The sequence below is a fragment of the Schistosoma haematobium genome, chromosome ZW (assembly GCF_000699445.3).
Source record: "Schistosoma haematobium chromosome ZW, whole genome shotgun sequence".
Classification (NCBI taxonomy): Eukaryota; Metazoa; Platyhelminthes; class Trematoda; order Strigeidida; family Schistosomatidae; genus Schistosoma; species Schistosoma haematobium.
Genome location: NC_067195.1, coordinates 12,766,639 through 12,790,409, shown reverse-complemented (window position 1 = coordinate 12,790,409; position 23,771 = coordinate 12,766,639). Strand labels below are relative to the sequence as shown.

General features: G+C 38.5%; 1 protein-coding gene across 4 annotated transcripts in view; it reads left to right on the top strand.

The window, feature by feature from the left end:
- GPD1 (glycerol-3-phosphate dehydrogenase) overlaps nucleotides 1-23,395 on the top strand; it is a 45,980-nt gene extending 22,585 nt beyond the window's left edge. For 2 of the 4 annotated variants that reach the window (XM_051210434.1, XM_051210432.1), the window contains 2 exons: nucleotides 6,168-6,334; nucleotides 15,054-15,937. In XM_051210434.1, coding sequence (XP_051070422.1) covers nucleotides 6,168-6,334; nucleotides 15,054-15,188 — 302 coding nt within the window. In that variant the 3' untranslated portion in view covers nucleotides 15,189-15,937. Of the gene's footprint in view, nucleotides 1-6,167; nucleotides 6,335-15,053; nucleotides 21,211-22,594 lie in introns of those variants that run through there. The other 2 variants (XM_051210429.1, XM_051210433.1) reach the window with 2 other exon arrangements.
- The last annotated feature ends 376 nt before the right edge of the window (nucleotides 23,396-23,771 follow it).

The following is a 23,771-nucleotide window of genomic DNA, read 5'->3' as shown; positions in this document are numbered from 1 at the left end:
GTGTTGGTCGAGCTTGCTTGTCGAGATGAACCAGTCGAGCTATACTACCACGCCACACAGGTAGGTTTAAGAACGGTAAGGCTAAAAGTAGCTAACTCAAGGTACGAGGGCAAAGTCGCACTGCTGACTGTACAGAGGTGTGACGGCAGTAAAGTGTTTCCTTCAGACAACCAGCATAGCAGCGATGCTGCCTTCCCACAAGGAGTAGTGGGGTTAGGAAAGGTCGACCTCGGAAATGCACGCTTCGGGTTATCCCACGGATATCCGTCTCCGGCGGTAAGGTCCCAACATGTACGGGGCTAACACGGAAATTGCTCAAGCAGTTGTCTCTTGGGCACTGTGGTCACGCTCTCAGGTAACTAATACCAACTCTAACCCAGTTTCGTTTCCACATACCGTGTTGTGGGCAACTGGGAAGTGATAACTGCTCTCATACCTCTAACAGCATTCAAGACCACTTTATTCATAATCAACCCCCTTCTTCAATTCCTATTATAGGGTTACGAAAAATTAATGGATTTCTATTAAGTCTATTGCACTGATGGATTATCGTAAATATTCCATCAGACTCTGAACACGATGAAGAACGAAAACAAATCAGATATAGGTTAAGCAAAAGTCTAAAGAACGACCCTGAGCAGTGGTGGGCAACGAAAGCAAAAGAGATGGAAAAGGCAGCGGCTGTAGGTAACGCCAGACAGCTTTTCAGACTTATAAAAGAAACTGGAATTAATAAGTCAAGTATGAGACGATCAGTCCAGACGTTTAGAACGATGGACAGAACACTTTGAGGAGCAGTCCAGTTGGCTTTCAACTACTCTACAACTACATACAGTTCCCAAACAGCCTGGATGGAACATTGAAGTAGGCCCCCCGATTGTAATTGAAGTTCAAAAAGCCATAGCTAATCTGAAACGAGGAAGAGCATCTGGTCCAAATAGATTGACCCCAGAGGTCCATAGGCATGGTGGTCCTATTTTAGCGACTATGTCGACTGATATTTTAGCTAAAATCTTGGAGTGGGACGTCATGCCATCTGACTGGTCGCAATCACTGATTGTCCCAATATATAAGAAAGGGTCAAAATCATCCTGTGATAACAATAGAGGTATTAATTTAACTAACATAGCATCTAAAATATTAGCCCCAATAATTATTGGACGCCTAACAAAGATTCGTGAACTGCAAACACGAGAAAATCAGGCATGCTTCAGACCTAGTCGTGACCTCATCCACCACATTGGAATTGGGTATTTACAAATATTTCCTCATACGTTTTCACATACAAGAGAAAAGCAAGCAATACACAATCTCATTCATAACACATCAGTCGTTCAACTCGGACAATGTTCATATATATATAGCGTTTGTTAATGCAAGTGTTGATTCCGAGCACTGCTTAGTTGTATTTCCTCATTGCCGTAGCAATTTGATTGGTCTTCCCAGTTTCCCACATTGTCCGAACATTCCATGTACCTCTATTAATTTTTACCATAATTGTTAGGAGGGACGTCGGCCTCGTGATTTCCGAAGAATCTCGGCTTTCGTCATAATTCTTCTGAATGAAGATCCTACAACTCCCATGGCAGGGTTTTAGTGGTTTAAATGATTTTTTCTAGTTAGCGTTTTGTAGCAATTATTTTTTTCCTACGGGATGTGGTTGTTGACTCCATGCTCAACCCTCCTCCTTTATTCGAACTTGGGACCGATAGTAACTCTAGAAAAGCTACAGACAGAATTTCCTGGAAGAAAACCTTGCGAAAAATACACGGATTATTATGAAAAATAAATTGTCATAGTTCAGATCACCAACTGAACTTGGTTAACAAACATGTTATACAAAGAAGTGTCATACAACTGTTTCTTCGTACTGTGGGGCTTCTCAGCAATGCACGTCTAGCACTCTACTGAAGGACTGAATCTGTGACTTTCTAGTCTCTGATCAAGCAATGAACAATTAGACTACTATGTTGACTAGTGATAAATTTTGAGTTTGCTGAGGAGACGTGATGAGAGGATTTCAACTAAATCAGTTTTGAAGAGTTATTAACCTACTACATTATACGATAGTTGATCGATGTCGCGGATTTGTTGAGGTTAGTAATGTAAACCATTAGATACAAAACAGTAGTCTATAAGTTAAGCTCTCCCCATGAGAGCTGAAAGTTCTCGATTCAATCCGTGGTGTGGCGTTGGACGCGCACTGCCGATCAAGCCTTATACTGAGACACAATAACTACTTAGTGTTTCATGATTTTCAGTGGTTGTCTAACTTCGGTTAGTTCGTGATACCAGCTATATAATCAGTTAATTTCCGCAATCCCCTCCTCCTTATTGATCATTTATCAACTAAAAAATATGTAATTTCACTATAAATGTTATTATTAACGTTTTTGTCAAACAGCTATATTTTGAAGAGTTTTTCAGATATTATTGTATTTATTCGTATTTTATGCTTTACTCTCAAAATTATTTATATTAATCATCGAATTTAATAAGATAATATAATTCACATGTTATTTATGAACATTAATTTCTTGGTATAAGTAATTCATTTTGACAAAATGCTCTTTCTTCTTATCTTCATCCTTAAAAATTGAAACTGTTTTGTTTGTTAACGTAAAACACTTTATGTCCTTATAAATCAACCAACTATTATCGATTTCGTAATCATAAAGAAGTCACAACAACTCGAAATATAAGATAATACATGTAATACCTACTAATAAACTATTTTTATTGAATGTATAGAAAGGAATGTTGTAATGTATATTTAAAAGAAATATTTATCATTAATATGTGTTTCCTTTGGGAATATCAGAATATTTATGTGTAAATATGTTAAAGGAAAAGATGTGAAAATTAAATAGTTGGGCTTAATGTTTCCTTCTTTTCTTTCTCTTTTTTTATTACATGAAAATAGTGTGTATTGTTCACATGATGAGCCATTCCGTTTTCAGTTTAGTCTCTACATATATATTATCCACTAAATATTACTGAACCTTATAATTTCTATATATGAAAGTAGCGTTTAATAGTTTTAGATGTATGTATTCTCAGTTAAATGGATGAAATTCCCACGAAGATTAGATACATACATCATGGTACAGCAACAACCTGCCTTTAGTACAAATAAGCAATATATACCATTACAGAAAGGAATGTCCTAAAAAGCAGACATTCATTTTTAAGTTAGCTGTAAAAATATGCTAATAAACAGAGAAATACATGTACATTAATTGAAGATGGTTGATTTAATTTGTTCTTTTCCTCACAGATTGATATCATTTAAGGGCGGAGTTCCTTTAAAATTAGGAAACACTAGAAAAATACAACCAGTCTTCACAAAACATCGTCACACAAGCTATACAATGTAATGCGTGAATGGATTCGTAATTTCTCTCTCTGCCGTATGGTATCATAATGTGGTAATCTGATCGGTGATCATAAATATAATACCCGTAGACTAGCTACTCGAACAATACGCTATACACAGAATAGATCACGTTATAACAGATATACAATATACGATGAAACATAGGGAACCAGAATAATGCTAGATAATACTTTACTCCACAAGAATACTATTTTCCGAAATATCGTCATTTCATTCCACAAGTGTGGCGCATATATATCTGGTGCCCCCTTGTACCAGTATTTATTTGTTCAAATAAATAAATTATTCCACAAACTTGCGAGCAGTTTACACCCATTGAGTCCAACGTAGAAAACAATAATATGAAATGAAATCACAAATGGTTAGCTGAATATTTGTCTGTCCGCAATCCATGACTAACCACAACTTTCAATTACCTCATATCATAGCAAGACCAGGGTTTAAATGATACCAACTTTGACCTACATCATGTCAAGATTCCACAATCATTGATTTCAGTTGTTTAGAAGAACATTTACACTGAATAATAATCAAGAAAACTTGTATAAGGTAATAATAATAACTGATTAGAGTTTGAAATGCAAAACGGTAATTTAAAAAAATTCAATAATAATCAAATAAACGTACAGAAAAAAAACAACCCCGAAAAATACCCATCAAAAGAATTAGGGCCAAGAAAGAATGAAAGATTGGACGAATCGTTTCTGCACGCAAAGTTTGTGGATTACCAATGCCTCAGCAGTGTATAAAATATTGTTTCGACAGCCCTTCGATTCACTTCATTTGACTGTAGGTTACTTTGGAGCGATGCGTCCACAGTTAATTAAATGCTCCTGTATAGAATTAGTAATTGTTTTACATTCTTTTAAGAGCCAAGCCTGATAGTGTTCCGAAGTGCGTTTGGACAGCGATCGCTTTGTGCGGCCTATGTAACGTGCCCCACGTGAGCAAGTAAATTTATAGATACACATTGATGTGGCCGAAGGCGGAATTTCATCCTTAACACATCCCCGAATGGTAGGCGGGTTTGAGAAAACAATGCGGAGCTTAGCTGCGCAGAATGTTTTATTCAACGATTTTGAAATGCATTTTATTTTAAGATTTCAGCAGCCATATCTCCTTTAAATTCCATATTTAAAAAAATGGGTATTCTTTTTTTACTGTCGGTACTTTCCAGTTCGCACATTTTCTCTGTACTTCGAAATGATGCCTTTGTTAAAGCTTACACTATGTTGTATCATTTTAGGTTGTTTTACCTGTGTATCAAGCTGTTCCCACACTTCGTCTTCTTCCAATGGTAGTGGCAAATTGTTGAAGTGTTGTTTGCCACCTGGCATAATAAAGTCATAAATAGATCCATGAGTATTAGAATAGCTCAATCATTCCTGAATTCCTAAGTATGGTAGACCAACTTGAAACTGCAATAGACTTGATCGTTTTTATCAAGATGTAACACAACCATATATATATATATCAAATTTCAGTCAGCTGTGTGACATCTCCAGCTGAATCTACTTACCAATTCATGACAGTTAAACTTTATTTGATCTCTTCAGACTGTATTGGATAGTAGCAATATAAGCATGTTTTGTTAACGGGATTAATTTTTTTTAAACACATAATGTTTCCCTTCTTATCGATTGTGTTTATATTCTTTTTTTCAACTAAATAAAAGCAGGAAATCTTATAGATTTTAGCTTTTTATTTATTTTCTCTCACCAGGATTTTACTCATATCGATTAGTTATGATGAACGAATCAAAGGTTAATTAAAAATGATAAACTTTTAACCAATCTACATGTATCTTTCTATTATTGGACTTTACTTCTTTCATATCGTTTCATATTTATTTGCTTATCAGCGTGTTTTTCAAAACTTGACATTGATTATTTCTAACTTTCTTCATTATTTAAATTTTTCTCGGTGAATATATTTTTCTAAAGGTTTAATTTCAGATGTCAGTTTATGTCTTTATTATAACCGTTTCACTCATTGTATGGGCTTTTTACATAATAAAAAGTTGGAATTCGTCTAAACGATTAAGGAAAATATGCAATCAAGTAACAGTTTATGTTGTAAGATGCTTCAAGATGTTTTTTCATTCACTCAAATGAGTGTTTGTTAATGATGACAAACAGACAATACTGATCCCCAATAACTGTGACTACGACGAATTAATTGATATGTAGGTTAAATTTCTGTGAAATAGTCCTGCTTAACTAAATGAATTTCAATAGTTAGAGTATATATTTTTTCATAGAGTGTTAATCCAGTCTTTTTCAATATTGTAAAGGTTCTTACCCTTGATTAATTTATTGAACCTGTTAAGGTTGTTCGTACGCTTTGTTGCTTTGTCATTATATATTACTAATACTCATGATCCCACTTTATAGTTTTATACGATTAATTCGTTAAAAATTCGCTATGATACATAAAATCATCAAGGTTTTTGATAATAGAATTGGCTAGATATAGCTTGTATTTCAGTTAAGTTACGTTATAAAAAAGCACATGTATCTTTTACTTCAAAATGGTATTGTGTCTCAGTGGTTAATATGTTTAAGTTTTAGCCACTAAGTCGTAGGATCGGATTCTGCTCTGCCCACTTAGGTTTAAACAACCAGCCAAGTAATAATACAAAATTTCACACTCAAAGTGTGGTACACAGTCAAGCCCACATATTGGTACCTAATGAAGTGGATAATAAATAAATTGCTTCTTAATGGGGATTAAATCTTTCAAAAACTTATTATTATTTGATTATTTTTAGGTATGTCTCATCGAAGCGATGAAGTTCCGGATTTTGGATCAGATTTAGATTTAATAAATATCACTGTAGGTCGTAGATTATCTCATCCAGGAAGTTCTTTCAGTTTACATCAATTAACCAAAGACTCAAAGAGAGTGTATACTGATGGAGTTGATTATGCAAAACAGGTAAGTCTACGAGTGAACGTTTTGTACCATATATATATATATATCCATTCCTTAGATGATAAACATTAAATGCTCGGCCATTATAAAAAATTTCTTAATGAATTTTTTTCATCCCATTTTCAAATACTTTTCATTCTGTCTCCCATCAGAATAATCTGGTTCTTTCCTGAGCACTTCGCTATGATTGATTTCAACCTCTTGTAAAACTGATCTTTATCGTCGTCATCCTTATCATTGGTGGGTGCATAACATTGTTGTAATTCCTTCGTTCTTTGTTTTGAAGGATGCTTTGACGATCCTGAGTCCATGAGATCGCCACTGAATAAGTGTATTTCGTGCTTCTTTGAACAACATCAGAGCAACTCCATGAGTGTGTGGAGCAAATTGTTCTTCTTGACCAGAGTACAGCAGCATCTCTCCCAAATCTATCCTTTTCTTCACAGCTTGGGTCCAATGGGTTTCATTCCCGTAGCTATTTGATTGGTCTTCCCAGTTTCCCACATTGTCCGAACATTCCATGTACCTCTATTAATTTTTACCATAATTGTTAGGAGGGACGTCGGCCTCGTGATTTCCGAAGAATCTCGGCTTTCGTCATAATTCTTCTGAATGAAGATCCTACAACTCCCATGGCAGGGTTTTAGTGGTTTAAATGATTTTTTCTAGTTAGCGTTTTGTAGCAATTATTTTTTTCCTACGGGATGTGGTTGTTGACTCCATGCTCAACCCTCCTCCTTTATTCGAACTTGGGACCGGTAGTAACTCTAGATGAACTTCGAGCGGAGTTCAATACTATTTATAGGTCATGCAAAAGTTGGCATTATATTAAAACGCATTTTTAGGAATATTGATTATTTTCAATAAGTTTTCAGTAAAGCATTTAGTTATTAAGGGAGAAACAAGTTTCAGCAATATATAATTCTAACTTTTCAGACCGAAATATTTAGTGATTTTAAGTTGATAGATTGAAAACCAAATACTATGGGCCTGCTCAATGATCTACTAGGTTAAGCGTTCGCGCGCGAGACTGAAGCCCAGGAATCGAATCCTGCGAGCTGTATCGTGAATGCGCACTGCTGAGGAGTTCCATAGTAGGACGAAACGGCACTCCAGTACTTTCAGGTTCTAGATGGTTGTCTAACATCAATCGGTTCATGATCACAATAAATAAGTTGAACTGTGATAATTGGAAGTGATGTAAATATTCCAAATACGCCTCCAAATGCCCTGGTATGGCCGAGAGTGGGATGGACCTGTTCTCCCTCTCGAAATGCTCTCACACGGCCACGCGTATACAGCCTCTATCAGGGAAGTCCTACTCACTGCCTCGTGGCAGGGGTGTTGTCTACAAAAATCAGAGGACGAAAAACAAATGTTCAGGTGCATTAACCGGACCCCGAACCAATGGTGCACATGGGCTCCAGTATCCTGCAGGAACAAATGGCGTATGAATCAATCGTTGGTCACTGGCTACCATGGGACTGCATCTCCTCACGATCCTCCATTGCCTTGTGGGTTAGACTTCTAGGTCGAAGGCTAAGGGTGTGGCCTCCTAAGAAAACCACCTGCTTCGGTCTGGGCACCCGGGTAGTATCACAACCCTCACACAAATAAAATGAAAATGACGATATTTACCGAAAATTCTATTCTCGCTTCGATTTACAGTCAAAAAATTCATATTATTATCGTTACTATTATTATTATCGTTATTATTATTATTGTTATTATTATTATTATTATTATTATTATTATTATTATTATTATTATTATTACTACGTCGTTTATTCACTCTTTTTTATTCCCACTTTATGTATCCTTATTTTTCGACTTATACAGCAGCTCGTCTTTGGTGGATATTCGACTCTATCTAAACGTTCTCGAGTCACTGCCTAGTTGAAAATTGTATGTTACCACCGAATATGAGTACTGAAGCAGTTTTTCTGAAACCACGTGCACCATACAAACTGGCTGCCTTCAACTTCCGCACACTTATGCAGGTTGGACAACAGATAGGGCTGGCTAAGTCTTTGGAAAGTCTTAATATCGACGTTTGTTGTCTATACAAAACCCGTATTCAAGACTTTAGTGAAGTACTACAAATTTGCTCTCCATCTGTCGCTTCGAAAAGCTTGTTTTACGTGCGTTTATCCGGGGACCCTGTGGCATCTTCGTCTGGTCTTGCTGGCGTTGGTGTCGCACTAAGCACTAGAGCTGAGGTAGCACTAATCGATTGGATCCCCATTAACAGTCGGCTATGTGTTGTTAGATTAGAGAGTTCCATCAAAGTGAGAAGAAATCGGCGTGAGAAACGATGTATTTTCGTCATCTCCATCTATGCTCTGACAGATTGCACCAGGTTTCTTCAGGCTCCGTACAACTCATCGAAGCCCGTCGGTCTACTCCGGGTGACCGTGAGTTTGACCACAAACGACGACTGTTACGTAAGGAAATCGGGCAAAGCTTGCGTAAGGACCGAAAAGCCTGGTGGTCGGAGCGTGCTAATGAGCTGGAAACAGCAGTTGCATCTGGTAACTACCGGAAGCTCTTCCAACTCATCCAAGCCACTGGCAACACGAAGTCTGGTATGAGCGAAACAAGGATGACGGGATGTCAATCACCAACATCCATCGACGTCTTGGACGATGGGCAGAATTCTTCGAAGGACAGTTCAACTGGCCTGTTGCTCCGGCAACATCGGTCAGATTGTCCTGCCCTCCATGGCCGGTGACGACTGATCCACCAAATGAGGCGGAATTCAGCAAGGAACTCCATCTCTTGAAGCGCTACAAATCACCTGGCCCAGATGACTTACCTCCGGTTCTTTTAAAGATGGTGGTGACTTTCTGACTAAGGAATTGACGACGTTGTTTACAAAGGTTTGGGAGCTAGAGAGTGTACCAATGTCATGGAATGAGTCGATAGTTGTCCCTATCTTTAAAAGGGTTTACGTCGTTCCTGTAACAACTATCGGGGGATAAGTCTACTTCCGAATGCGTCCAAGCTATTGGCTTCCGTCATACTTCGTAGGTTGTTCAAAACCCGAGAAAGATTGACTTGCGGGGATCAGGTTGGTTTTCGTTCTGGTCGAGGATGTATTGGTCATATCTTCACCCTCCGCCAAATGTTAGAACACCGTCATACTTATCACAGGCCAACAATCGTAGTGTTTCTTGACATCACGGCTGCCCTCGATTCGTTAGACAGGACTGTTCTCTGGGATTTTCTATTGAAGAAGGGTGTGCCTGAGAAGTTTATTAACATCCTATAGGCCCTATATACAAACACCCCAGGCAGAGTGAGGGCATACAACCACCGTTCTCCATTGTTCCACTCGAGCAGTGGGGTTAGACAGGGTTGCCCAATCTCAACATTCCTCTTCAACTTTGCCATCGATGACATTCCGAAAACAGCCCTGATGGATGTAAGTAATGACAGTGTGGATCTGTTGCCTGGAGAAAGACTTCTCGACCTTGAGTATGTGGATGATATTGTCTTACTGAGTGATGATGTCCAAGCCATGCAATCCGCATTCAATGAGCGTCCGTAGTTATGGTATGTGCTTTGCACATTCGAAGTGCAAAGTACTTTTACAAGACTGGCAGGATTCTGGTGAGCAGATAGAAGTAGTCGAGAAGTTCGTGTATCTGGGTAGCTGCATAAGTGCTGGTGGTGGCGTGAGTGATGAGATCAATGCATGTATAGTGAAAGCCAGAGCTGCCTATGCCAATATTGGCCATCTTTGACGCCTTCGTGATGTCAGTCTGGCTGTAAATGGTCCGAACTACAACGCGTCGGTGAGAGCAGTTTTGCTCTATGCTTGTGAAACCTGACCTCTCCGAGTTGAGGATGTTAGACGACTCTCTGTGTTTGATCATCGTTGTCTCCGAAGGATTGCTGACATTCAGTGGCAACACCATGTTAGTAATGCAGAGGTTCGGCATCGTGTGTTTGGGCCGAGTGACGATTATTCGATTGGTGTCACCATCTTGAAACACCGACTTCGGTGGCTTGGACATGTTCTACGAATGTCGTCTCAGGGAATTCCACGTCGTTCATTATTTGCGGACTCTGGGACTGGTTGTAAAAAGCGGAGAGGTGGTCAGTGTATGACATGGTGTCGTGGTCAGTCAGTCAGTCAGTAACAACGTAGAACTTCGTACTTACTTACATCAGTTCGAGTTGCCACACCACATTAGCACAGATATGCAGTTGTCGATTCAAATCCCGTAGTGGTAGAGGTTATAAGAGTATAAGCAGTAATCGGGAAGAATTCAGAAGATTAGAATTTGGGAGAACACAGAGAGTGGATATACCTGCGCCATTGCAAACGATTTTGAGCCATGTCATTCAGGGTCTCTAACCATCGGTTGCTATCATCTCGCGGTCCCCAACCAGGTAGTCTACACCTACCAACATGACTCAGTTCACTTGTCAGTGACTTCATGGACTTGTGCCATGTTTTGGTTTGGCCGCCCCTAGCTTTCTTTCAGCTTACTCCTATATCACTGAACATAGCACGTTGAGGCAGTCGGTGGTTGGGCATACGTAACACGTGTCCCAGCCATCTCAACTGATGAAGTTTCACTACTTCATCAATTGATTTGCCATCCTTGCCTGGTACCCGTTTCCTAACAACTGTGTTACTTACTCGATGGTCCCATGATATACGAGCAATGTTTCGAAGACACCTATGATCGAATACTAGTAACCTACGGATATCCTCTACTCTTACCGGCCATGTTTCACTGCCATAAAGTAGGACGGAACGAACTGCTGCGCAGTAAACACGTCCTTTGGTTGATAGACGGATATCTCGCCTACGCCATAAATGGCGCAAGTTGGCAAAGGCTAGTCGAGCCTTCTGTATCCGTGCTGAGATTTCGTCACACACTAAACCACAAGGGCTGATGTGACTTCCAAGATAAGTGAAGCGGTCGACACGATCAACTACTTCACTCCCTATCATTAGTTCGGGTGTCGATGTAACCCAATCCTGAAGCAACATTTTGCATTTCGAGGGGGAGAATCACATCCCGAACATGCTTGCATTGTTGCTTAGAGTGGTCAGAAGACTCTGCATTTTGTCAGCGTCTTCATCAAATAGAACTAATGTCATCCTCATATTCTAAGTCAAAAAGTGAATCTCCCGGTAGAAGTCCAACCCTTGGGAATTTAGATGGGGAAAGTGTTATCCCTAAAAGCATGTCTACGATAAAGTTAAACAAGAATGGAGAGAGTGGGCAGCCCTGACGAACACTACTTGAGGTAATCAATTCTGATGACAGTTCGCCATAAGCTCTTACTCTACCAGTTGTGTTTGAGTAGAGATCTTTTATAAGGTTAATGTACTTCTTTGGTACTCCTTTCAGTGACAAACACTGCCATAGAACCTTACGATCAACAGAGTCGAATGTCGCCTTAAGGTCGAGAAATACTACCATTGTGGGGCGTCTGAATGTGTGTCTATGTTCTAGAACCTGACGTAGTGTCAATATCTGATCTATACAACCACGTCCAGGTCGAAAACCAACCTGATTTTCTCTAATCTGCTCTTCACGAGCTTTGATTAGGCGTCGAAGTATTATTGAGGCTAATATTTTAGACACTATATTAGTCAAACTGATTCCTCTGTGATTGTCACAAGAGGACTTTTTGTCCTTTCTTATAGATTGGCACAATCAGTGATTGAGACCAGTCAGATGGGATTACGTCCAGTTCCCAGATTCTACTTAATACCTCTGTCAATCTCGCTGCTAATACTGGACCACCATCCTTAAAAGTCTCAGGAGTAAACCTGTCAGGGCCTGCTGCTCTCCCTCGCTTCAGATTTCCTATGGCTTTTTCAACTTCGTAAAGGGACGGAGGACCTACATTAACTTGCCATTCAGGTTGACTAGAGATCGTGTGAAACCGAAGTGTGGCTGAAGGCCAGTTGAACTGGTCCCTAAAGTGTTCTGCCCATCGATCCAGTCTCCTGGATTGAGAATGAATAATATGCACATCTTTCTCGGAGATTGTTTCGCTAACGGTCGGGTTCCTAATTCCGGTTTCCTTACCGAGTCTGAACAATTTTCTGCTATTACCTATTGCCGCTGCCTTTTCCATCTCTCTTGCTTTCGCTACCCACCACTGTTCGCGATCATTGCGTAGACTTCTTGTCAGCTTGCGCTTAAGCTGACTCCGCTCTTCATTATGTTCAGATCCGGGTGGAATGAGTTTCCGAGCATCTCTCAGTGAGATAGATGCTGCTGAGATCCAGTGTTGCTCCCTAAGCTTCTGGTTTACCTTACTAGCAGATATCACTGCTGTTTCCACAGCTTTTCGGATATCATTCCATGCTGCCTCGGGGTGGGCATCACATACATGGCTGCCTAACTGTTTTCGTAGTTGTTCCTGAAATATACTGTTAGCTTGACTATCATTAAGTAGGCCCCTAAGAGGTTTCCTTGCAGCGTCTTTCCTGCGTCCAGTAAGACGCAAGCAAATACGCGCTCGCACTAGAGCATGATCTGAATCTAAGCATGTGCCCCAGAATGAGCGACAGTCTTCTATCGAGCCCCTCCATCGGTGGCTGATAGCGATGTGATCTATTTGGGTCCAACGTTGGGACGAATTAGGGGTCGCCATGTTAAAAGATGTTTTTCTTTATGCTTAAAGTTAGTATTTGCAAGGAACAGGCGGTTATCTGAGCATAGCTGCAACAGACGGTCGCCATTATCTGTTCTTTGAACCACGACACCATAAGATCCACCTAGGTGTCTTTCCCTATCGCTTAGTTTACCTACTTGAGCATTAAAGTCACCGGCCACTATGACTACATCCGAGCGCTTAGCTTTTCGGAGGTCGGAAAGCTTTCTGTAAAACTCATCTTTTACATCATCTGAGCTGCAGTCAGTGGGAGAATAGGCAGAGACGACGAAGAGGCAACGACGAGTGTCCCTATCTTTCCGGATTCTTACTGTTCCGTTCAGCCGGACAGCGCACAAACGACTGTCTACTGGGATCCACTCTAAGAGAGCTAGTTCTGCCCTAGGACTCAATGCTATACCTACGCCGGCGAGGCCACGGGAAGCAGAATCAGGGCTTCCAGATACACGAAGCGTCAGTCGAGTTGGTTCTTTATTTTGACATGGTGAGGTCAAATTAATGACGCTACTTGGATCCTGTATGCGCGTTTCGGAGACGCAGCACACATCGATGGCGCGAGATTCTAAAGTCCTAGCTAAGGAAGCCTGCTGTCCTATTTGGCACAGTGTTCGTACGTTAAAAGCTCCTAAGTGTAGTTTAGAGCGTGGTTTCAGGAGACCAGGAATAGCGTTCCGCGTACTCGAATCGTTTGCCCTAGCGGTGCGAGGTGATAAAGAGAGGTGAGGAGGGTTGGTCATGGAGATAAGAGAGGTATTAGGAGGTGTAGGAAGGATTTGAATGTGACCAACTTGGTCTCGTGTGCTGTTACGGGTATGAGGGCTGGTGTCACTTCCCGGCTGCCCACACCGTGGAAGGGTATTTCTTGAGGAACCTGAAAAGGAAATTGGATTAGTGTTGGTCTTAACGACCTGGGAGCGTGACCGCAGAGCCCAAGGAACAACTGCTTGAGGCCGGTCGCGCACGGCCTTTCTGTGGAAGGTTTTTGACGTGTTAGCTCCGTTCTTCAAAGGGCCCTACCGCCGGAGACGGAAATCCGTGAGGTAAGGTGAGGTGTGCATTTTTAGGGTCGACCTTTTCTAACCCCACCCCTCCTTATGGGAAGGCAGCATCGCTGTCATGCTGGTTGTCCGAGGGAAACACCTTACTGCTGTCACACCTCTCTACAGTCAGCAGTACGACTTCGCCCTCAGACCTTGAGTTGCTGCTTTTAGTCTTACCGTTCACCAATCGACCTGCCTGGCATGGTAGAACCTACAGGAACATATGTTCCAGCCAATATAGTTCGGTTGGGTCATCACGATAGGCAAGCCCGACCACCGCTTCAAGGTAGCAGCTTCGGTCGGGAAAAAATATGGAACGCTTCACGATTTTGCGTGTCATCCTTGCACAGGGGCCATGCTAATCTCTCTGTATCGTTCCAATTTTAGTATATGTACCGCCGAAGCGAGTCGTGGTATGAAAGAAAGCTGCAAAGGGCTGGCTTGTGTTGGTCCTTCACGACTCCCTGGCTGGGGTCCGAGAGATGGTGCGACACAGTGGCTAGAGACGTTATCAGATATGGCTCAGAATAGAAGCCAGTGACGATCCTGCCGTAACTTTCTTTTACTTTCTTCATAAAAGTGGTTGTTTCTTCCTCAATTGAAATATTTCTTTCTGGTTGTACCTTTCCGTTCCATGATTATTTTGTGATTATTATTATTATTAATATTTGATATCATTATTATTGCGCTACGTTACACTAATCTGGTCGTTATTTTTTTTCTTTTTTTAAGGTCCTCATCTTTCCTTTTATCTTTCGGTTTCTTCCATTATTACCATTATTATTTTTAATAATACACTACCTTACACTAATCTGTTCGTTATTGCTGTGTTTTTTTCTCTTCGAATTCTATTTGTTTTGTGTGACGCATATATATTTGGTGCCCTCTTGTACCAATATTTATGTGTTCAAATAAATAGTACTATGTTATACTTACATCCTCATACTCATGTTGAATAATATATTTTCTTTCGTTACCTGAACTATCTAGTAATGTTGTTTTTTATTCTTTTTTATTTCATTTTCTTCAAGATATATAAAATATTGACTGCAAGACATCGTACTGGCCATTTTCCTCTATTTATTGGAGTTCATCGAATTTGTCAAAATGAATTAAAACCACAAGATTTACTCAGCTGTTTATCATCACATCCGATTCATTCATAACACTTTAGTTTTTAACAATTTCATTGCACACTTACTTTATAGCTAGGAGTTTATTATTACTTTGGTAGAGCTATCTTTTCTGAGTTGAAGAGTTTATTCTCATAGCTTGCATATTCTTCACAGACATTGTCAGCATTAATGTCAGCTAGAAGTGACTGATTCGAAATTATCCGTGTGTAGCTAACAAATTATTGTGTCAATCTTAAATTTGGTTGGCTATTGTTGACACTTGTCTTGTCCTACTTTTTGGACCTAAAAGCAATTGTGTGGACAATAACAACACAGGTATCACCGACAGCCAATGAAGTTTGTTGTAGATAAAACAATCTGTCATTCATGTATGTAGAGAATTTTAAATAGTTCCTTTCTATCTGAAGTTTGTATCTGATAATGCTGTTTACAATGAAAATGGCAAACCACCACTCAGTTCAGGAAATACAACACAAAAATTAACCTCCGTTGACCAGAAATTTCCTCCGTTATCTCAAATTGCGATTTCACTTTGATCATTTATTTACCTGAGTCACTTTTATCGTTTATTGATGAATTAGATTAGATTGTTGTTTGTATTCGTCAGTCATAATTTCCCTTATTGTCTTCCTTGTAGAGAATTTTAGTTTATTTCTGATTTTTTGATTTCAGTATTGATTTTATAATGAGAGTATCCATTTGGCTAGGTATATTTTAGATGAAAGTATTTGTTTAATTATTTTTTTTATTACTCAAAATATATTTATTGCGTTGACTTATTTACGGACTTAGAAAATATGCGTAATTATTATAGGTACAAAGACATACACCTTGGATTTTTGTATACACTAAAAATTACTCCAATTTTACTCGACTGATCTAAACTTTATTGACGACTAGCCATTTGTGTGCGTGATGATTAGATGGAATTGTCTTTTATATGGCCCTTGTAATTCTCTGGACTATAGGTATTAATCAATAATAAGCTTGAATAAGTTGACAATATTAAAATGCTCATTTGTGTTGATTAGAACATTTTCTGACTGTCCGCCTTTTTCTCATAATCTGAGAGTGTTGATAATTTTTGCTTTAAATTTTAAAATTTCGCGTTTGATTATTTTCTGTTGAAGAAGAATACTTGACTATACTGTTAGTGAGAAACATTCGTCTAGTATCACCTCAGTACCTCTTTTAGATGATCTTTATCAAAGATCGGAGTCTACTCGAATTGCACGAGATTGAGCGTGACCTGGTAGCTTGCGTCGAAGTCACACCTCATGGTTAATACCTAGCGTGCGATACTCTTTTGTGGTATCCAGGTACTGTGGTTTCTGTGCTCTCCGTGTAGAACAAACATGAAATTTCTGAAGAAATGTATTAGTATGAAAATATCGCACGGGTACAAGACGGAAACACTGTCGCATGGGCCAGTAGATTGAGGCATCCGATTTAGTTATCCTTGACCTCGACTATGTTCGAAAGACTCTGAAGACCAGTGACTTGTCGCCTGACGAACGGTTTGGCCAGAGCTCAGTGGCGTTTCACTGGCCGTATATTCTGATCGTTTGAATAACTTTCAGAGTGAGTGCAGACCATACGGCATAACCATCAGTTCGGAAGGTCATTTCTGCAGGATCTGTTTTTGTATGCTCACTTGGAAATATTGTGAAAATCCTTTCATATCTGTTTTTCCTATGTATAGCTACTTATATTATATATTTTTTCTTTTGTTATTATCTGTAATTGTATATCGATTTTCACTCTTGAGACAGATTGCAGTTATTTTCAATATATCTTCTAAAAATTTTGAATCCTAATTATCTTTTGATAACCATTTTATTTTACTTCGTTTTTTATGGCGCTCGCCATATTGGACTGCCGTACTTTGGTTATTACTTTATGAATTGATTGCCTCTGCTTTGTGAGGTTGATCTTGAAACATGTCCTCTGTTTGTTTTTGTGTCGTTTGTTATTATTCATTGGTAGGTGCATTTTTTAAATGGTCGTCGTTTGCTTGTTGGTTGTTCACATTTGAAGTGACCTGAATTGACATACCCTACTCGGGTACCATGATTTTTATCTATCCTTACATTTTTTCTTATAGCATCTCTCCTGGGTATCTTCTGCAACGTTCTGAACGTTTGTTGCGTCATTGTATAGAAGTTATTGGCTATTACCGTCTCTTGAATGATCGAACTCAGTAGTGCGTGACTTAAGTTCTATTGTTGGTACAGATATACTGAATAAGTTCAGTTTCTAAATCTTATAATATCAGTCACGTATTAATCTAACCTCCCATATTGCAACTACTATTCAGTTTTTATTGGCTTCATATTGACACGATATTTCCGGGTTTTACACAATTATGTGACCAGTAATTTAGTGAGCGAACATTTCAATACTTCAATGGGTTTTAATTTCTGACACCAAACGTACAAACTTCGTAATTTCACAAGTACTGTAGATCCGAACTCCGTTGTAGTCACTGTGACATTAATATGACAACACTATTCCCTCATGTTTTCATTATTCATCTGACCTAGTTCAATAACAATCCACTATGTACTTGAATCTTTGTAGTTCAATTGTTTTCGTAATTAAAGTGATAAATCGTCTTAAAGTAAATGTCTAAATATAGTACAACACCTAAGCTTTTATATTAATATTTGGTGGCAAATCTAGTTTACGAGGGAGTAGTTTGAGGTTATTACCTATTCAACGGTTAAAATTCAGATAATGTATCGAGTTCAAACTACTGAAGTGTCCGTTGATTAGAAACGCAAAATAATTTAATGCTTACTATTCAAAATAAGTGGTTATCGGATTGGAAGAATGATGGAGTAAGATGGATATTACCCGCACTATCAAATGTACTAAAACATGGGAAGGTTTAATGATCTCTAATTATGTACAATCGGATTCCGTTGAAATCATGGACCGACCTGCGTTTGACCACCATCGACACCTGTAAGCATTGGATGGCTGTTTCCTCCAGATATGGGACTCGTCAGCAGTGTGCATCCGCTGTCCTGTGTGCGGGATCTCAGTACCCTGAGAAGTTATGTAGAATGTGAAACAGTTGCCCGCCTGAGGCAATGGGGTTAGTGGTGGACTCTAATTTATGGACGAGTCAATCAGAAGCGTTTGAGAAATTTCAAGGTCACGGCGCTAAGTTCAATGCGAGATGCTCACATTCGATCATTTTACAGCAGATTTTAGAGAAGAGGTGATTATTGAGCGACTACAACAGATGAGACTTAAGAAGTTCCTGTATCTGTGACTGCAGCACGATGTGCAGACTACCGTGACGAGATTGTGTTTCGTTGTTCTATATGTTGGAGGAAAAAATCTGCTCGAACTGGCACTTTCTTTGCTCGATCACGACTCAGACTAAGGCAAATCATGATAATTGTTGCAAATTGGATTATAAAGTCACCAGTAACATTGGCTGCGGCTTTTGCAGATGTTACAGTACGTGCAGCCTGGCAGTACGATATATACCGATGATTGGAAAGCGTATAGATGCCTCCACAGACTTGGGTTTGTGCACCTTAACCCTAACCCTATGCACTATGATTTCAGGACATCTGAACCTTTATCTAACCTTAAAAAGTTTTTAAATCATGTAAAAGAAGAATATCCGCTGTAATTCATAAGTTTTTTATAATATATTTTTGCTTTATACTAACTCTTCTGACTGACTAATGCTCTCAAGGTCACTTTAAAATACGTTCAAAGGTCGTCCATAAAATAGAGTTTCACCGGGTTAGTCGATCAACATCGTGGATTGGTTGGAGTTAAAGATTAACACTGTTGGATGCCGGCTCAGTGGACTGGAGGTCGAACGTGAAGTTTTTACGTTTAAGTCTCGGATGAAGGGTTGTGTGTGCGTACTGTTAAACAGTCCCACACTGGAACGACACGTTCATCCAGTGCTTGTCGGTTTTCCATGGTGGTCTAACACTGGCCGGTTCATGAGTATAATAAAATTCAACTATATCCACAACCCCAAACTGAAAAAAATACGATTTTTTCATTGTGAAACTATTATAACAGACTGATACAAACCATGAGATAATACCACGTCTCCAGGAATTTATAGCACATTCTCCTCATTTCTCAATTTCTGTTGGTTCGATGAGTTAGTTATGCTCTGTTTAGAAGCATGATTTTCACAAATAACGTGTCTTCTGAAGTTAGTCTAGGATCAATCACTGAGTCTCATTTATTCACTTAATATTTATTTGCTTGGATATCAATAGTTGAAGCATATTATTCTTGGGGGTTTCTTATTTAGCCTTTAATCTCGGACAGTTGAGTTAACTTGATCATAATAAGCGAGACATTTACTCACCGCCGTCACTTGGAAAATTGACAACATGCTAAGAGTTCGCTGCTTAGTTGGCCGTATGAAAGACATCGTAATGAAAATGACACCAACATACATCTGAAGATGAATAATAGGCGTGCACATAAACAGTGCGGACAGATGTGGCTTACTGGTAGTCCCACCGCGGTTCAAAACTTCCCAACAAAGCTAAAAGTGACCACTACCTGAACACCACGGTAAAAGCGTTTATGTATAATAGTAATCCCTGAACAAAAGCAAATGTGACTCACTAGTTCGTGTATATGTCCTGTTTTTATCTAACATCCGAATCAGCCTCGCGTGCTCAGTGGTCTAGTGGTTAGGTGTTCGCGTGCGAGACTGTTAGGAACTGGATTCAAATCACGCGAGACGGGTTCGTGGATTCGGACTGCTGAGTCCCACAATAGAACGGAACGACCGTCCAGTGCTTTCAGGTTTTCCATGGTATTCTAGTCTCAAATGACTAATGATCTTAACCACTGAAACAATTGGTAATCAATTAACGAGAGAGTATTTTATATCGCAAAAAACGTAAACTGTTCGAGATAAACAGGCTTGTATATTGGAGTTCTTTAGTACATATATCTCGGCTAGTAATACTGTAAGGACCGGCTGGAAAGCAAAACTAACGAGCCAAAGTTTATTCAAGAAGGTCAGACCACGCCCTTCTGTATGGCGTGCGAAGCGTTTTTGAGTGACTCATATCAAAACACAAACTTTGTGCTCAGTTTGAACGTTTTGTAGTCTGAGAAAGGGAACAAATTATATCAAAAGTACAAAATACCTCAAACAGTTCAGCCTGTGATTTACGATCAAAGGTTTTCTAACACTAATTGGCGTGCTGAACAACAAAAGGAATAGATAATAAACAAGAGTTCGATATCTGGGAAACAATAAAAATATTTTCAACAAGACGGGACAAGATATGTGTCCGCAAGGGTACCAAAAACTTTTCCAAGCAGTTAGTCAAAGGTTAATAGCCATACACTGAAACACACCTAGAACTTGAGTTCGGTCAAACGCGACCTCATTGTCAGTAGTCCGGTAACATACAACAGAAAATAAATAACCAAGATAAATAACAAAATCCCCGACAAAGATTGAAGAACATAATAGGTGGTTAAGACGATACCTGAATAAAGGGTAAAATATAAGACAGGGAGTAGAAACAAATAAATGACATTACTGTTCAACGGAATGCTGTGGATGGATTTGTGATGTTTTCTTTCTGTTACGCTTACATTTAGTTCATTTTCTACAGCCAGACATGCTCGTTTGTCTCAAAAAATTAAATTTCTGTGGAGCATGCACATTGCCCTGACGTCTGTTGAGGAGTATTTTTTTCACTGTTCTGTAACTCACCCCCAAGCAATTATCTGTCAAGTGAAGTGCAATCATACCAAAGAAAACTAATTGCTAGACGTTGGATGGTATACTGAACTCCGCCTACGTAGTAGATGATCAATGTGGGTCGATCAGTATGTGGCAGTTCCATCACATGGGGCTATGAAGTCTCATTCGATGTACAGTAACTTTTGCTAACTTGTTATGCTGAATAAATCCACGACATTTCACTTAAACTCAGGCGGTTGGGGGTTACTTGAACAATATAATTAGGTTAACTATTAACTACAATAGTCTCGAAATTCAAAAGCCATATTAGGTTATTATAACCATAGTTGCGTGAGTGTTACATTATTATTATTATTATTATTATTATTATTATTATTATTATTATTATTATTATTATTATTATTCACAAACATCTTATGGGTACATAAGTGTTGTGAAGAAACCATTTCGGGTTTCTTCAAAAAATGCAATGATACACAATTTTCAATAATGTTAGCATTATACTTGCCATATTAAAAAAAAAATTGAGAATAATAATAGTAGAATATTAATAATAATAAATGGGGTCTTTGTAATTGAGAAGAATATTGAATTGAGTTTAAAAAAGGAAATGGAGAAAATAAGGGAATAGAAATAAAGGAGACGTGAAATACGCAAACAGTTTAATTGGCGCGTTTATGAACATAAAACAAGAACAAACGACTATGTATATATTGTCAAATTAGTAACAAAAAATAATTTAGAAAAAATAACTTATCGCAGTAAGATATGACGCTAGAATAAATGTTTGTGCAGTTATAGTTTGAAGTGATGCTATGAAAGTCTCAATTAAGTGAAAAGGATAACGAAATATCAATATGTATGAGTCATATATGCATAGTGAAGATAAAACGGGTCTGAGAAGTTAATTTAAGTGTAACACAAGTTATTGTCTTAATTACAAACTTCGTAATTTTAAGGATATTTATTTAGAGGGAAAGAAGAGAGAAAAGAAGTGAACACCTAGTGAAAAGTTTCATCCATGATAAGAATAATAATTGTGTAATGAATATCAACCTCAGAAGGAAACCAGCAATTGAAAAAATAAAATAAAAATACTTTAAAGCACTCGGATGAATACATTTAGATTTATGTAATAGTATACAGAGTGAAACCGGATATTAGTATAAATATTTGTGCAATAATAATTAAGAATGATGCTATGAAAGTCAAAATTGATTTCAAAGGACAATCTGGAGTTAAATATGGTTAGAAGGATAAGAACAGATAAAAAGAATATCTAACGTGTCGGGGAACTAATAATGATATTAATAACGGTAATAATGATGAACACGAACATAAGCAGACTTCATATATTAAGATAAATAGAAATAAAATAAACGTGAAAAGATTTAAAGGTTTTATTTTGCCTTTCATGCAATTAAATGGATGACGGACCTTGTTTGTATAAATCATTATTGAATACATTGATATTCAATAGGTGACATAATCCACTTTCGGAAAGAAAATCATCAAGGAGACTTTTGAACCGGGTTGTCCAATGAACCTCCAGCTCCACCTAGCCTGATTCCCGGTATATTTTGTTCCTTTTGTAGAACTGGGAATGTCGTCGTGGATAGTTTACTTAAGTTAAAATCCAAATGAGGGATAAAAATGTAATGTCATTTTGTTGCACATGCCTATTCCATGTAGTTCATCTGTTTCTCATTTATAGCCACCATTGATCAGCTGGTGATTTTGATGAATGATCCAATGGACTTTCAATACCTTTGCTACAAAGATCGTGGTGTGAAAAACATAATTCATCGGATACCATTCAACTGTGTTTCACTGATCGTTCATTTAAAATGTTTACACTTCTGTTAGGCTGCATATTCAAGAAATATGTCTGTTTGGTAATGCAACTGATTATAGAAGAGATTTGTGAGTTAAAAATTGGTGAGATGTGCCTACTCTCTTTGGTCGCATTTCCTGGTATATTTTGTTCCAATAGGTTCAACGATGATTCAACCCAATGTTAATTCAGTTAATGGATATATTGAACTTATCTTCAAGAAAGCAGCTCAATTTGTTGAAAAAAGGTTCAAATCTAATTCGGAGAAACCATGGGGTTCAAAATTAAAGTTTTAGTATGTTTTCGGGAACTTTGTTCACTGATTTCGCATCACGGCTGACGTTATGTTGGTTCATGTGTCTCAGCGTTTTATATCTCTGCAGCTTACAAAGCTCAAACGCTCGGTCATAAAGAACTCATTAGTTTCATTCCAGCATCACTGGATGTGATATAAGTCATTTGTTTGGAACACCCAATAGTATATTGGTGAGAACAGAGTGAGAGTATAACTTTTGGAGCTATCAAACGAAGGTTTACCATTCATATTTCCTTTGTGTAACAGATATTTGGTTGTACTGTTGTACTTTTCTGTTCTTTTACTTAGAAGCTATTAGTTGGTTTGAAATTTGTTGTCGTCTGTCTCATTATACCAGATTAACTAAATTATTTCTCGGTTTTCTGCCTTGTTTCATTAATAACCAAGTCCTGTCTATATGGTAGTTCACTGTGTTGTTTTGTGGTCAGACATTATAAGCACGTTGTTTGCGTAATGGGTCGTGATTGAACAGAGTACAATATAGACTTATTTTGCTTTTTACCTTAGTCTTCTGAGTAGTTTGAAGGGGCTTGTGGGGCAGTAAGCACCTTTGTTCATCAATCGATGATTCATTTGGCAATTAAAATGCTTCCGGTCGTAATAGCATTATAGATGAACCAATCGATAGTCGGAGTATGATATATCCTACTTATTTTTGCCAACATAAGTAGTATATAGCACTAATTGGAAGTGGAATACGTATCAGTAGAAGGCTAAGTAGATAAAACTGAAGAAAATAGA